Source organism: Moschus berezovskii, chromosome 19 (assembly GCF_049115385.1).
Source record: "Moschus berezovskii isolate FMDL1 chromosome 19, NW_MosBer_1.0, whole genome shotgun sequence".
Classification (NCBI taxonomy): domain Eukaryota; kingdom Metazoa; phylum Chordata; class Mammalia; order Artiodactyla; family Moschidae; genus Moschus; species Moschus berezovskii.
Window position 1 is genome coordinate 13,225,752 of NC_142478.1, and position 13,099 is coordinate 13,238,850.

At 46.5% G+C, this 13,099-nt stretch overlaps 1 protein-coding gene across 2 annotated transcripts in view; it reads right to left on the reverse strand.

Annotated features, from left to right (window-relative positions):
* ARHGAP10 (Rho GTPase activating protein 10) overlaps positions 1-12,701 on the reverse strand; it is a 389,578-nt gene extending 376,877 nt beyond the window's left edge. Inside the window, exon 1 of one of the 2 annotated variants that reach the window (XM_055405626.2) lies at positions 12,402-12,701. In XM_055405626.2, the coding sequence (XP_055261601.1) occupies positions 12,402-12,555 (154 nt within the window). In that variant the 5' untranslated portion in view covers positions 12,556-12,701. The remainder of the gene's footprint in view (positions 1-12,401) is intronic. The other variant, XM_055405628.2, reaches the window with a different exon arrangement.
* Between the last annotated feature and the right edge of the window lie 398 nt (positions 12,702-13,099).

Genomic DNA, 13,099 nt, shown 5'->3' on the forward strand with positions numbered 1-13,099 from the left:
AAAATATCGCGAGTCTCAAAAACAGAAAAGAACATGTGTTCACAGACGATTTCCATTGTTACTACGGGTAAAACCACAACTGTATTCAAGTTCAGCCAAAGGAAGTCATCTTCCAACAATGATAATGATGGTGGGGAGCAGGGGGATGATGGTGATGACGACAGTACCTTTCACGGGCCAGGCAGAGCTCTAAGATCTTTCATGAGTAACATGAGGATTAAATATCACCATCCCTTGAGGGAGAGTTCTTGGTATCTCCATTCTACTAACAAACAGAAAATTAGCCACTGAGGGTTTCAGTAACTTGCCCAAGGTCACTTAGTCAGTGGTGGAACTAACTTTATAGTCAGAGAATTTTTTTAAAAGCACATTCTTAATGAGAGTCCTAAATATATCCAGTATTCAGGCCACAGGTGACATCACTCTGGCCAAACTGATTTTTCCTCCAGTCACATACCCAATCGTGACTTGTCTGCTACCAGAAGGTGATGGAACCTCGGCGCAAAGGGCAGACAGTGCCTGCAGGTGAACAAGGCAACAAGGAAGGAAAACTCACACTCCCCGTTGAAATATTAAGTGGCACAAGATTAACATCTTTCTCAGAAAGCATGCGGAGGAAATTCTAGTCTGACCAGGGAGGCAGGCCGAGCAGCAGCATTTCAGCAGCCATCCCAGCAGATCTTGGGGCTTAAAGAGATGCCTACTCTTAAAATGTCAAGTGTCAGGGGTTTTTTTCAGTGTGCCTGTTTATTTAAAGAGAAGGATGTCAAAGCTTTCTAATTAGAAAAGCATCCCCCTGGCAAGTCTATAAATTATGTCCCTACATTTCCTACATTAGGATAATTAAATAAACAGGCTGTTTGCACAGAGGCCTATCAAAATAACAACCAATCCCTGCCTTAAAAATCATGTTCATCTGACCTAACCAGACTGACAGTTTCCAGAGTACTTAAAGAGCACTGTGTTTATGAAGATGATCATTTTTTTTAACATAATACTGGAAATCTAATTTCAGTGAGGCAAAAAGGTCCTTGAAGATTTTGTGTGACTCAGGCCAGTTATTTTTTCCAATCCTGAAATTTAAACTGATTTGTTATGATTGCCCACGCCAAACTGGTAACATTAAATATCAAGCAGAAAGTTTATTAAATATCTTTAAAATTCATGAATTCGTTATCTACTGGTTGTTAGAGTCAGTGTTTGGATTTTTTTTTAATTTATTTGGCTGCAGTGGGTCTTAGTCACAGCACGCAGGACCTTTAGTTGCGGCATGTGGGATCTTAGTTCCCTGACCCAGGGATTGAACCCAGGCCCCCTGCATTAGGAGCACAGAGTCCTGCCACTGGACCACCAAGAAAATCCCCGGAGCGAGTGTTCTAAAGTTTATAAAAATAACAACAGGGCTTTCATACAATAAATTCTCCAAATATATTGTCTCACAATCCAAAAACTGTGTGTAAATAAGGTACATCATAAAACACCTTATTTATAGAGAATCTGCTGCTGCTGCTGCTGCTACTAAGTCACTTCAGTCGTGTCCGACTCTGTGTGACCCCATAGACGGAAGCCCACCAGGCTCCCCCGTCCTTGGGATTCTCCAGGCAAGAACACTGGAGTGGGTTGACATTTCCTTCTCCAATGTGTGAAAGTGAAAAGTGAAAGTGAAGTATCTCAGTCGTGTCCGACCCTTAGCGACCCCATGGACTGCAGCCTACCAGGCTCCTCCATCCATGGGATTTTCTAGGCAATAGTACTGGAGTGGTTTGCCATTGCCTTCTCCGATAGAGAATCTACATAACATCAATTAACCAAGTCTTTTTAAATGCCACTTATAGGAAAAAGGTCAAACTCAATGAAATGGAGCTACATGTATCCACGTGGAAAATCTCACAAATAGGATGTCAAGGGGAAAAAAGCTGCAGAAGAACCCATATGGGCTTCCCGGGTGGTACAGTGATAAAGAATTCATCCCCCAGTGTAGGAGATGAAAAAGATGCAGGTTCAATTCCTGGATCAGGAAGATCCCTGGAGAAGGAAACAACAACTCACTTCAGTATTCTTGCTGGGAGAATTCCATGGACAGAGGAGCCTGGCAGGCTACAGTCCACAGGGTTGCAAAGAGTCGGACGCAGCTGAACACAGATGAACACATGTAGTATAAATCCATTATATGAGGTCTAAAAGCATGCAAAACATACCATCTTTTATTTAGGAATGTGTGCAAATGTATTAACACATTATTAACTGGAAACAATACGTTTTTTGTTACCGGAACATTATTGATCAGAAACATACCAATATCACTTATATAACAAATCGATGGCCACAGGCATTAGTTTCCACAAACATCCTCCAGTCAATAATGAGTTAAAATCCCTGGGAATAATGTATGCCAGATTTGAGATAGTTGCACCTCTTCAGGGAAAGGGTGCCATTGGGAAGAGGCAGACAGGAAGCTTTTATTTCAAAGCTGAAAGGCAAATACAGAGAGGTTTAGCATGAGATTCTCTATCATTTTACAGTTCTAAACTGACTCATCACTTTTGCAAAGGAAAAAGCCTAACACTGAAATATGAGAACAAAGGACTTCCCTGATAGTCCAGTGATTAGGACTCCATGCTTCCAGGGCTGAGGGTTCAATCCCTGGTCAGGGAACGAAGATCCTGCAAGCCCAGTGGTGTGGCCAAACAATATATATACACACACATAAATACATATATGTATATACATATATGTGTGCTGTGCTTAGTTGCTCAATCATGTCCAACTCTTTTCAACCCCATGGACTGCAGCCCACCAGGCTCCTCTGTCCATGGGGATTCTCCAGGCAAGAATACTGGAGTGGGTTGCCAAGTCCTCCTCCAGGGGATCTTCCTAACCCAGGGATCGAACCCAGGTCTCCCACATTGCAGGTGGATTCTTTACCATCTGAGCTAGCAGGGGAGCCCATATACGTATATACAAACATATATATACATATACATATATATGTAACAAAATTAAAATTTACTCTTTTAAAAGCTGGGGTGAGACATGGAGAGGAAAAGATACACTAAGAAAAGGGAAGAGATGGAGATTAAGAGGCAGGGAGAGAGCATGACGGAAGGAAACGACGCTTTTTTGAGTGGACATCTGCAACTAGCAATTGATCCTAAATCAACCCAATCTCTGAATATCTACACTTACTACACAAATTAACAATCAGTTTTACTTACAGTAGCCATCCCAGGTGGCCTTAAATTTTAAATCATGGTCCTGGGGCTGAGCTAATAAGCATAGTCTCCTAACTGGATTGTGAAATGTATACACTTGCCAGATGATCAGGTCTTACTGTAGTAACTTCCCCTACCAGAAGACCGCAGTTACACCCCTTTAGAGAGACAGCTTACTATTGTGGTTAAGGGTTTTGGAGTCCGACAAATGTGGGTTCACATTCCAGCTCCACCACTGACGAATTGTGTGACTGGAACAAGCTGTTAACCTCACTAAACTCAGTTTCCAAATCTGTAACAGGGGGTAAATAACAACATACCTCATTGAGGAAGTTTTCACAATAAAAAGAGAATTTACCACAAAGTAAACCAAACAGTAAATGCTTAATAAAGGTTAGCTGCCATTGTTAAAATCATTTGAACGACATTCATTTTAAATAACAGCTTTTGATTGAAGTTGTAAACTGCCTATTAGTCTCTGATATGTAATTCCGTTAAAGTAAGGTAGTAACCGCAACTACTGAAGCTGCAGTGCCTGGAGTCTGTGCTCCACAATAAGAGAAGCCACCGCCATAAGCCCACACATCACAATAGAGAAACTGTGCAGAAACGACGACCCAGCACAGTCAAAAATAAATAATCTTAAAAAAAAAAAAAAGGAACCAAGCAAAAAACATCCAAGACAGTCAATCAGAATCAGAATCTACAAATATCTAAACACTCTCCTATAAATCCTGAAGAAAGCCAACTTGACAAGTTTTCTCTAAACAAGCTGCAGAAAAATCAAAGGCAATACAAGATAATACTGAATCCTATAAAGCAGTGCGTTCATAGCTATATTTCTAACATTAAACTTTTAAAAAGTGATAACAGACACCGTATGATATTAACTATGGTCAGACATAAAGTGACGGTGCCAGTCACTCAGTCATGTCTGACTCTTTGTTACCCTACGGACTGTGCAGCCCACCAGGCTCCTCTATCCACGGAATTCTCTAGGCAAGAATACTGGAGTGGGGAGCCATTCCCTTCTCCAGGGGAATCTTCCTGACCCAAGGATTGAACCCAGGTCTCCTACAATGCAGGCAGATTCTTTACCCTCTGGGCCACCAGGGAAGCCCCACGATCAGAGGTAAACACTTGGGCCTATTCACGACCACACACAGTCAGCAATCATTTAAGCACAACTTACAGTACCTGGAGGACTACACAAAACTTGTATCTCCTTCGTAATTCTTCCCTCTCAACCTCTCCCCCCAAAAATAGACAAATCAAAAGGTGATAAATAGCTATTGGAGTCAGAATTCAAAACAGCTTCTTTGGAAATCTGTCCAGGGGACTTGGAGTATCGTTTGGCAGAAAATAGGTTATGTAACAATTCCTCCAGACTGTCTCTGGCTGCCTTGTATAATCCTGGTGGATTTCCCACAGCAAACATAAAATTGTTTTCCCCACAGCAAACCACTAAATTGTTAGGGTCTCCTGCATGTTAGACACTAAGATGAATATCCTCTAAAAACATTGTGATTTTCAAGAATCTGCAGGCCCAACCTCTGACAATGTTATCCTATCTTCTCAAGCAGAGTTCTTCATGCCCTCTTGGGCTCTGTCTTATCAATCCCCTGGATGGCAGGCCTGGGGCTGCCTGCCTGAGCCTTAGTTGCAGACAACTGGGCTAGATCGCCAACATTCTTAGTGACACCTTCCACATCACCCTCAGGCCTTTCTGAATCAGAAACAAATTCTGGGACATACTGTCCCAAGACACCGCTTAGCTTTGATTCATCCACTCACAACCTGCCATATTTCTTAGCATCCTGAGCTCCGTTCAAACTTTGGACGCCTTACCAGCCTTAGACCATTTAGTCTTTCTTCCTGGTCACTGGTCACAATGATTTGGACGAATACATTCTTAGGGATAACGGGCACTAAAGATTAGACACTCATCTCTGGGCCAGAGCAGCCATTCTGTGGGGCAAGAAAACAGCCTGCATACTAAAATGTATACCTGCAAATTAGACAACACATCATAATTGTTCATGTTTGAGTGCTTGTTTGAAACACTCTCCATTTTCTTTTTTCTTTTCACTTTCTGACCATACCTTGCAGCATGTGGGATCTTAGTGCACTGACCAGGGGTTGAACCTGTGCCCCCTGCAGTGTAAGCACAGAGTCTTAACCACTGGACTGCCGGGGAAGTCTCATCATCTCCATTTTATGGATGAGAGCACAGATACCGAAAAGCTAACCAACATGACTAGGGTCCCAAGGTGAACGAGTGGCAGCGCCTTAGCCATGCTCTTCATCTCCTGATACTATACTCTCTCACCAGCCATGTTAAAAACTAAAACACAAAGATGTCCTCCTCTGCCGTCTCCCTCTTCCAGAAGTCAACGATGCTCTCTGGTTCCACCCCCACCCCCAAAAAAATAAAGTGAAGAGGAGGTGGTCAAAGAAAGCTCAGTAGATGGCAGCAAACGGGAGGGCAGGGAGAAAGCAGTTTGGCACGAAGACCCAGAGCAGCAGATGACTCACTGACCAGGCAGACATTCCACACAAATAGGGCTGGCTGGGGGAGGGCGCTAAATATTAATAGGAACTACTCTAAATGGAGACAAGGACCACATCTGCAGTGAGTAAAGTATTGAAAGCCTTTAAAGCCTGTCTGGGTCCACATTCCAGATCAAGACTGATAGGAATTCTTTTCATGGCAAGTCTACCCTAGCACTAGAGACCAGGCCACTAGTAAAACCCCAAGTGAGAGTTTAAGACTTACCCCGAAGTGATGCCCTGAACTGTAGGGATCCACAGTAGTTCCTTTGGGGCAAAGAATACAGATGAGTATCCTCCGTTCAGGGTAAAATTATATGTAATTTATTAACTTTTTAAATAGCATTTTACTTCTAGGCCTCTCTAAATTCCACTTATTCAGAGCATCAGCCTACGATTTACAGTTATCCCACTTCATCAAAATCAGGATGCTGGAAATTTCCTGGTGGTCCAGCGGTTAGGAGTCCACGCTTTCAAAGCTTATTTAGGATCCAGGTTCAATCCCTGGTTGGGGAACTAAAATTCTTCAAGACATGTACTCTGCTGTGCTTAGTCACTCAGTCGTATCTGATTCTTTGCGACCCCATGGACTGTAGCCCAGCTGACTCCTCGGTCCACAGGGAGTCTCCAGGCAAGAATACTGGACTGGGTTGCCATGCCCTCCTCCAGGGGATCTTCCCAACCCAGGAACTGAACTGAGATCTCCTGAATTGCAGGCGAATTCTTTACCAGCTGAGCTACCAGGGAAGCCCACAAGCCATGTTCAGTTCAGTTCAGTCGCTCAGTCGTGTCCAACTCTTTGCGACCCCATGAATCACAGCACACCAGGCCTCTCTGTCCATCACCAACTCCCGGAGTTCACTCAAACTCATATTCATCGAGTCGGTGATGCCATCCAGCCATCTCATTCTCTGTCGTCCCCGTCTCCTCCTGCCCCCAATCCCTCCCAGCATCACAGTCTTTTCCAGTGAGTCAACTCGTCGCATGAGGTGGCCAAAGTATTGCAGTTTCAGCTTTAGTATCAGTCCTTCCAATGAACACCCAGGACTGATCTCCTTTAGGATGGACTGGTTGGATCTCCTTGCAGTCCAAGGGACTCTCAAGAGTCTTCTCCAACACCACAGTTCAAAAGCATCAATTCTTCAGCAATCAGCTTTCTTCACAGTCCAACTCTCACATCCATACATGACCATGGGAAAAACCATAGCCTGGACTAGACGGACCTTTGTTGACAAACTAATGTCTCTGCTTTTTAATATGCTATCTAGGTTGGTCATAACTTTCTTTCTAAGGAGTAAGCGTCTTTTAATTTCATGGCTGTAATCACCATCTGCAGTGATTTTGGAGCCCAAAAATATAAAGTCTGACACTGTTTCCATTGTTTCCCCATCTATTTGCCATGAAGTGATGGGACCAGATGCCACGATCATGGTTTTCTGAATGTTGAGCTTTAAGCCAACTTTTTCACTCTCCTCTTCCACTTTCATCAAGAGGCTTTTGAGTTCCTCTTCACTTTCTGCCATAAGGGTGGTGTCATCTGCATATCTGAGTTTACTGATATTTCTCCTAGCAATCCATGAGGAGCGGCCAAAAAACAAAAAAGTTAGAGTGTTAAGTAGCAGAAAACCCAACTGAAACTGGCTTGTTATTTTGTTGGGCTTCCCTTGTAGCTTAGTCGGTAAAAAATCTGCCTGCAGTGCAAGAGACCCAGGTTCAATCCCTGGGTTGGGAAGATCCCCTGGAGAAGGAAATGGCAACCCACTTCAGTATTCTTGCCTGGAGAATCCCACGGACAGAGGAGTCTGGCAGGCTACAGTCCATGTGATTGCAAGAGTCAGACACAACTTAGCGACTAATGAGCCAGAGAGTCAGGCACAGAACCATCTGTGGCTCTCATTCCAGCATCAAAACTCCAGATTCAGTTGCCACTCTTCTCCAGTGGTCCTTATCTTGGTTCTACTCGCCCTCCCGAGATGGCAGGAACAGCTCCAGGCAACACAGACAGACATCACAGACACACTTCATATGAGTCTCCTCTCTCAAAAAAGACCTTTTCCAGTGTCTGCAGCAGACTTCCTATCAGGCCTCCCTGGCCAGAAGTGAGATACCAATCACTCATTCAACTAATTACCAGCTCAGAAAACAGGTACCATGCTGAGTTGTTAAGAGGTCAGCACTTCTCAACCCCGACTACACGGTGTTTACAGCTCCCTAGGTGAAGGAAATGGCAACCCACTCCAGTGTTCTTCCCTGGAGAATCCCAGGGACAGGGAAGCCTGGTGGGCTTCCATCTGTGGGGTCACACAGAGTCGGACACGACTGAAGTGACTTAGCAGCAGCAGCAGCAGCAGCAGGTGATCCTAATGATCAACCAGGATTAGGATTGAGAACCACTGAGTCAGGCTAACCAGAATTATCCTGAAGCACCTTTCTATAAGTCACTTGGGAAACAGTGTAGACATCTAAACAAAATTTGGATTGTCAGAGAATAAAAACGTTAGCTGGGCAAACAATAACACCTACACAACCACTTCACACTTGTGTTTTCAAAACACTTTTGCACATGTGGTTCAAGCTCAACAGCCCTGTTTTACAAATGAGACTAACGCTCAAGTTTACTAAATGAAATTCTTTTAAGTCCTCCAAATCTCCCTATGCATCCAAGCAATAGCAACCTGAGAAACTTCCCCAAAAGGAATTTCCACGTGAACCGTGTCTCTGGAACAAGAAACACAAAGACAGCAAAAGGGAACTTTTATGCTCCTAAGAAAACCAAAGTAAAAGATCATTAAAATATCAAGGCCTAAAAGAAGTACCAAAACCAAGACTTCAAAGACTCGAGTTCTAGTTTTGGCCACCAGTAATACGACTCCCCAGGTCTGTGTGGAGAGAAAGCTAATGAGGGCCCCTCAAGCACGCATGCGCACACACACACACACACACACACGCGCGCGCACACACACACCACCCCCACTCCCACACACACACACACACACACGCGCACACACACACCACCCCCACTCCCCCCCAGACAATCTGAGTTTCCTGAAAAGCCTGCTACTCAGCTATGTAAGTGCCTAAGAACTGTAAGGACTATCTGTTTAAAACATATATGGCTTCCTCTAGCACAGAACATATTCTCTCAAGAATGCCTAATTATAAACTTTACAGCAAAAGCATTTAAGGCTTATTGCCATTTCTGGTAAATACACATCGCTAGGAAACATAAGTATCTGAAACTACACAGACATCACAGGAAAGGCTTACAAAAGTTTAAACTGTATTGAAAGAAGACACTGATTATTCTAAGAAGTGAAAAAAAGGAAAAGGGCTAAAAAAGCCATCTAAACAAAGAGTCCATTGAACTCAATGAAAGATCTCCAAATCCATCACATAAATCAAGGATCCCAGACTCTCCTCTCTTCTGCTCCTCCCCACCCCCACTGCTATCTCCAAAATTACCCCCCATACGTAGACAGACACCAGACCGTCCCTCTAAAGCGGCTCCTTCCCATTATGTCAAGCTTCTGCTGCAAAACCCTCAGTGATTCGCCACAGGATAAAGCCCACATTCCAAGCCCACTTTTATGGCTTCAATCATCTGAAACTGACCTTTCCACCAATCTCATCTACTCCCTCAAATGAAATCGCCTTTCCGGCCTAACTGGTCTCCTCATCCTACTCAGACACAGGGGTCTGGTTCCTTCCCAGCTGTTTCCAATCTGACCAGGTTCTACTCCTTCCTTGAAAAACCAGAGTTCCCAAACGTCCACTCTAACTTGCAACATGTTCTTGTTTCTGTCCAAGTTAGAAAACCTGTCACTGAATCTTCTCAATCTTTTAACCTATGTGTCTGTGTACCCTTTGTTTCTTCAAGAACTAAGCACAATGCGTACAGGAGTTCAAATGCATTTCCAAGATTGAGCTGAAGTTAACCACAGGACAGTAACCTCAAGGACAAGGGCCTCCACTTGGTTTCCTCTTTGTGTCTCAACCCCAATACTCAAACTGTAGATGCGAAGTATTTGTTGATTGGCTACATAACTGAACTCAGGAGTAAACATTCAGGCCCTATAGAACTCATGTCCAACTTCTTTAATAATCTGTGGATTATTCAAAGCCTCAATACATTCTTCACATAAGTAATAATTAGCTTTGCATTTAGAAATGTATTGGTAATACGGTGTTTTCATAATTTTCAGAGATTACGCATTCACAAATGACCAAGACATTCTTTATAAAAAAAAAAAAAAGCAAAAACAAAGTTACATAAACCCGACAAGTATTCAGTGAATGCAGGAGGCATCACACAAGGCAATTAAAAGCAGAAACCCCTTAAACGCACAATTCTGAAAATGCACAAAATGCCATTTTTGCAAAACAAAGCCTAAAGTGTCAGAAAACACAATCAGACTGAGCTAGTTGACTGTTCCCCTTTCCGTAGCTTCTCCCTCTGTCTCAGGTCTCTCCTCGACCTCTTGACTCAGATGTTCTAGAAAAGCTCAACTGATTATGCCAATGATTGACCTCAACTGTAATTTCTAATTAACTAATCAAGTCACTGCTGAACACTGCAGAATCTTACTGATGCCTCTAAGAAGTAGAACAAGAGAAACAACATAAAAGTGACCTGCCTAATTTTCCTGCAGCCAGGTCTTAACAGTGAAGCAAATTACCCTCAGGTGTCCTAACTTACATCCTGCGATCTTAGTCTTGATATGAACTCCACGTGAACTTTACGGGGCAAGCTGGGCAAAGGCCAGGTCCTTCCTAACTTGCCAAAGGCATGCAAGCTAAAGCTGTGTTTCTGTCCTTCTCTGGAAAAGGGTTTAATTACACAGAAGGAGAAAAAAGAAACTTTGGTTGATCTCTAGAGCATAAGCATAAGTTATGTTTCTTACAGTAAAGGACAAGAATCAAAAGGATTAGGAAGTCAATTCGCAAATGTCAGAAAGTCTACATGCTGGAGAGGAGGGCTGACAGCTGGGCCCCCAGATGCACTGGCTGCTGCTGGAACACAGGCGTGTGTCCTGTTGGCAGAAGAGAGAATATGCAGTCACATAAATAGCTTTCTACCAGTGGCCAAACTGGCTTTGCCATCTGCCTCTCTCCACACCAAAGCCTCCTCTTCATACCCCTCGAGCCAGAGGGAGCTGCTAGAGCCAGTGAGAAAGGACACTCCCCCAGCCAGTGACACTAGTTAAGACCAAGCTACAAAAGGAAAGAGTCCTTTTCCTCATGTCCACGGCACACAAACATACAAACACACACACACCTCACGTCTTTTTCATCTCCTCCTCTCCCTGTTTACACCTACATGTTTACAGCCCCTCCCCACCCCCATCCCAACACACACACACTCAATGCCAAGACACTGGAGAGCCATCAACCCAATAGCCCACCAGCCACCTGTCCCAAAGTGACTCCCCATCCTCATTTTGCAACACCACAGAGGTCACAGAACCAAAACGAACCCTGGTCATCACCCAGAGAAGCTGAGTGACTTGCTTCCAAAATTAGAGATGGCTCACTCACTGAATTGTTCCCATGAAATCATATTTCTTTCAACTCATTCATTCATTGAATTGGCACTGTTCCAGGCTCTGGACTGGGTCCCTGAGACAATTCAGTCAGCACGTTTCCATCTTCCTTAATGCAAAATGGGGAATGGGGGGCGGGGGCGGGGCGCGGTGACATGGGGTATTTTTCCCAGTCTGCTGCATGGATAGGTCTTTTTAAGAGGGAAAAGCCAACACTCAACCGGCATCCTCAGGATGGGGTATAGGTTACATGTGTGCTCAAGCTGCCCGGCTCCTTACTCAAGCTAACTTTTCCCAATTTCCAGCTGCATCACCAACTCAGTGTTTCAGCATTCATTTCAGGCCACCTCCCTCCCAGACTCTTTTCAGACACTATACGCGGATACATCTCTTATTTTCCTGTAGCCACTTCTGAGTTGCTCAAAAGATGGAAACGAACAGGGTTGGAAGTCAGCAAGCTTGGCCGCGGTGGAATTCCCTATTTGCAGGCAGGGCTCGCTGGAGTTAGAGGGCAGGCTGTCTGCTCAGGCTCACAAGCCCCAATCTTTGAACCCTCCTCGGCGCAGGAGGAGGGAAGGAATTTGCACAACGCCAGGTGGACTTTCGGGTTTAGCACAGTAAGGCGCCTGGGACGAGACTGTCGCAGGGGATCCGAAAAAGACACAGAAAGGGTACAGCTTAAGGGACTTCTGACCAACTCAGCAGGTTTGCAAAGAATCCTCAGGCAAGCTCTTCTGAATGATCACGAGACAAGACCCGTGAAATTGATGTCTGTTTCAGACGAGACGGAGCAGCTCTAGGGGGCAAGAGAATCTGCCCGCCGGCGGGTCCGGCGGAGAACGCTGGCACCGAGGGGGCCCGGCCGGAGCTGCGGGTCTGGCGGGCTGCAAGCTTACGCTCATGGCTCCCGGCTCCGGCCGCCGCGCACGGACAGGAAAGGGATTCGCCCCCGGCTGCCCGGGGAGCCGAGGAGGAACCACCCCGGGGCCTCGCGGTGCCGGATGAATCCCCTGATCCTCCGGCTGTCGGCCCCAGGCACGGGATGGTCATGTCCCTCCAGCAGAGGGTCCTGCTGGCCGCGCCCCGGGGCCCCGCTTACTTTTGGTCGCGGCGATGAGGTTCTTGCCGTCCTTGATGAGCTCTTTGATGAACTTGTTGGTCCTCTCCAGCTCCGCTTCGTGGGCACGGATCCTCTCCCGGAACCACGGACTGTCGAGGTAGCAGTCGCTGAACTCCAGGGGCTGCAGCCCCATGACGGCGGCGGTCCGCGCGCACGGCCCGAGCCGGGCGCCGGGGCGAGGTGAGAGGCCGCGAGCGTAGCGAGCACCGGAGAAGCTAGGAGCCCCAGGCGTGCGGCGAGAGCAGCGCGGACATGCCCCGCGGAGGGGAGCCGGGCCGCACGCAGCAGCTCGGCGGCGGCGAACGAGAGCGCAACGCCGGGATCCCGGCAGCCCCCGCCAAAGCTCGGGCGCCGCGGCCCCGCCCCGCCCGGCCCGGCCCGGCCCGGCCCGGCCCCGCGCCGCACGCCCTCCCGGAGGCCCGCCCCGCCCCGCAAGGCCCCGCCCCCGCCCCGCGCCCTCCCGGAGACCCGCCCCGCCAGGCCCCGCCCCAGCCCCGCTCGGCCCCGCCCCGCCCCGCCCCGCGCGCGCCCCTTTCTGGTTCCTCCGCCTTCCTCCTTCCTCCTCTCCCTGCCTTCTCCGAACGTCTCTTCCTTCTTTTCCTTCTCTTCCCCGCGCGCAGTGGCCCCTCCTCTTCCTTCCGAGGCTTCCTTGGTGTATAATTTCGCCCTGCGGCTCA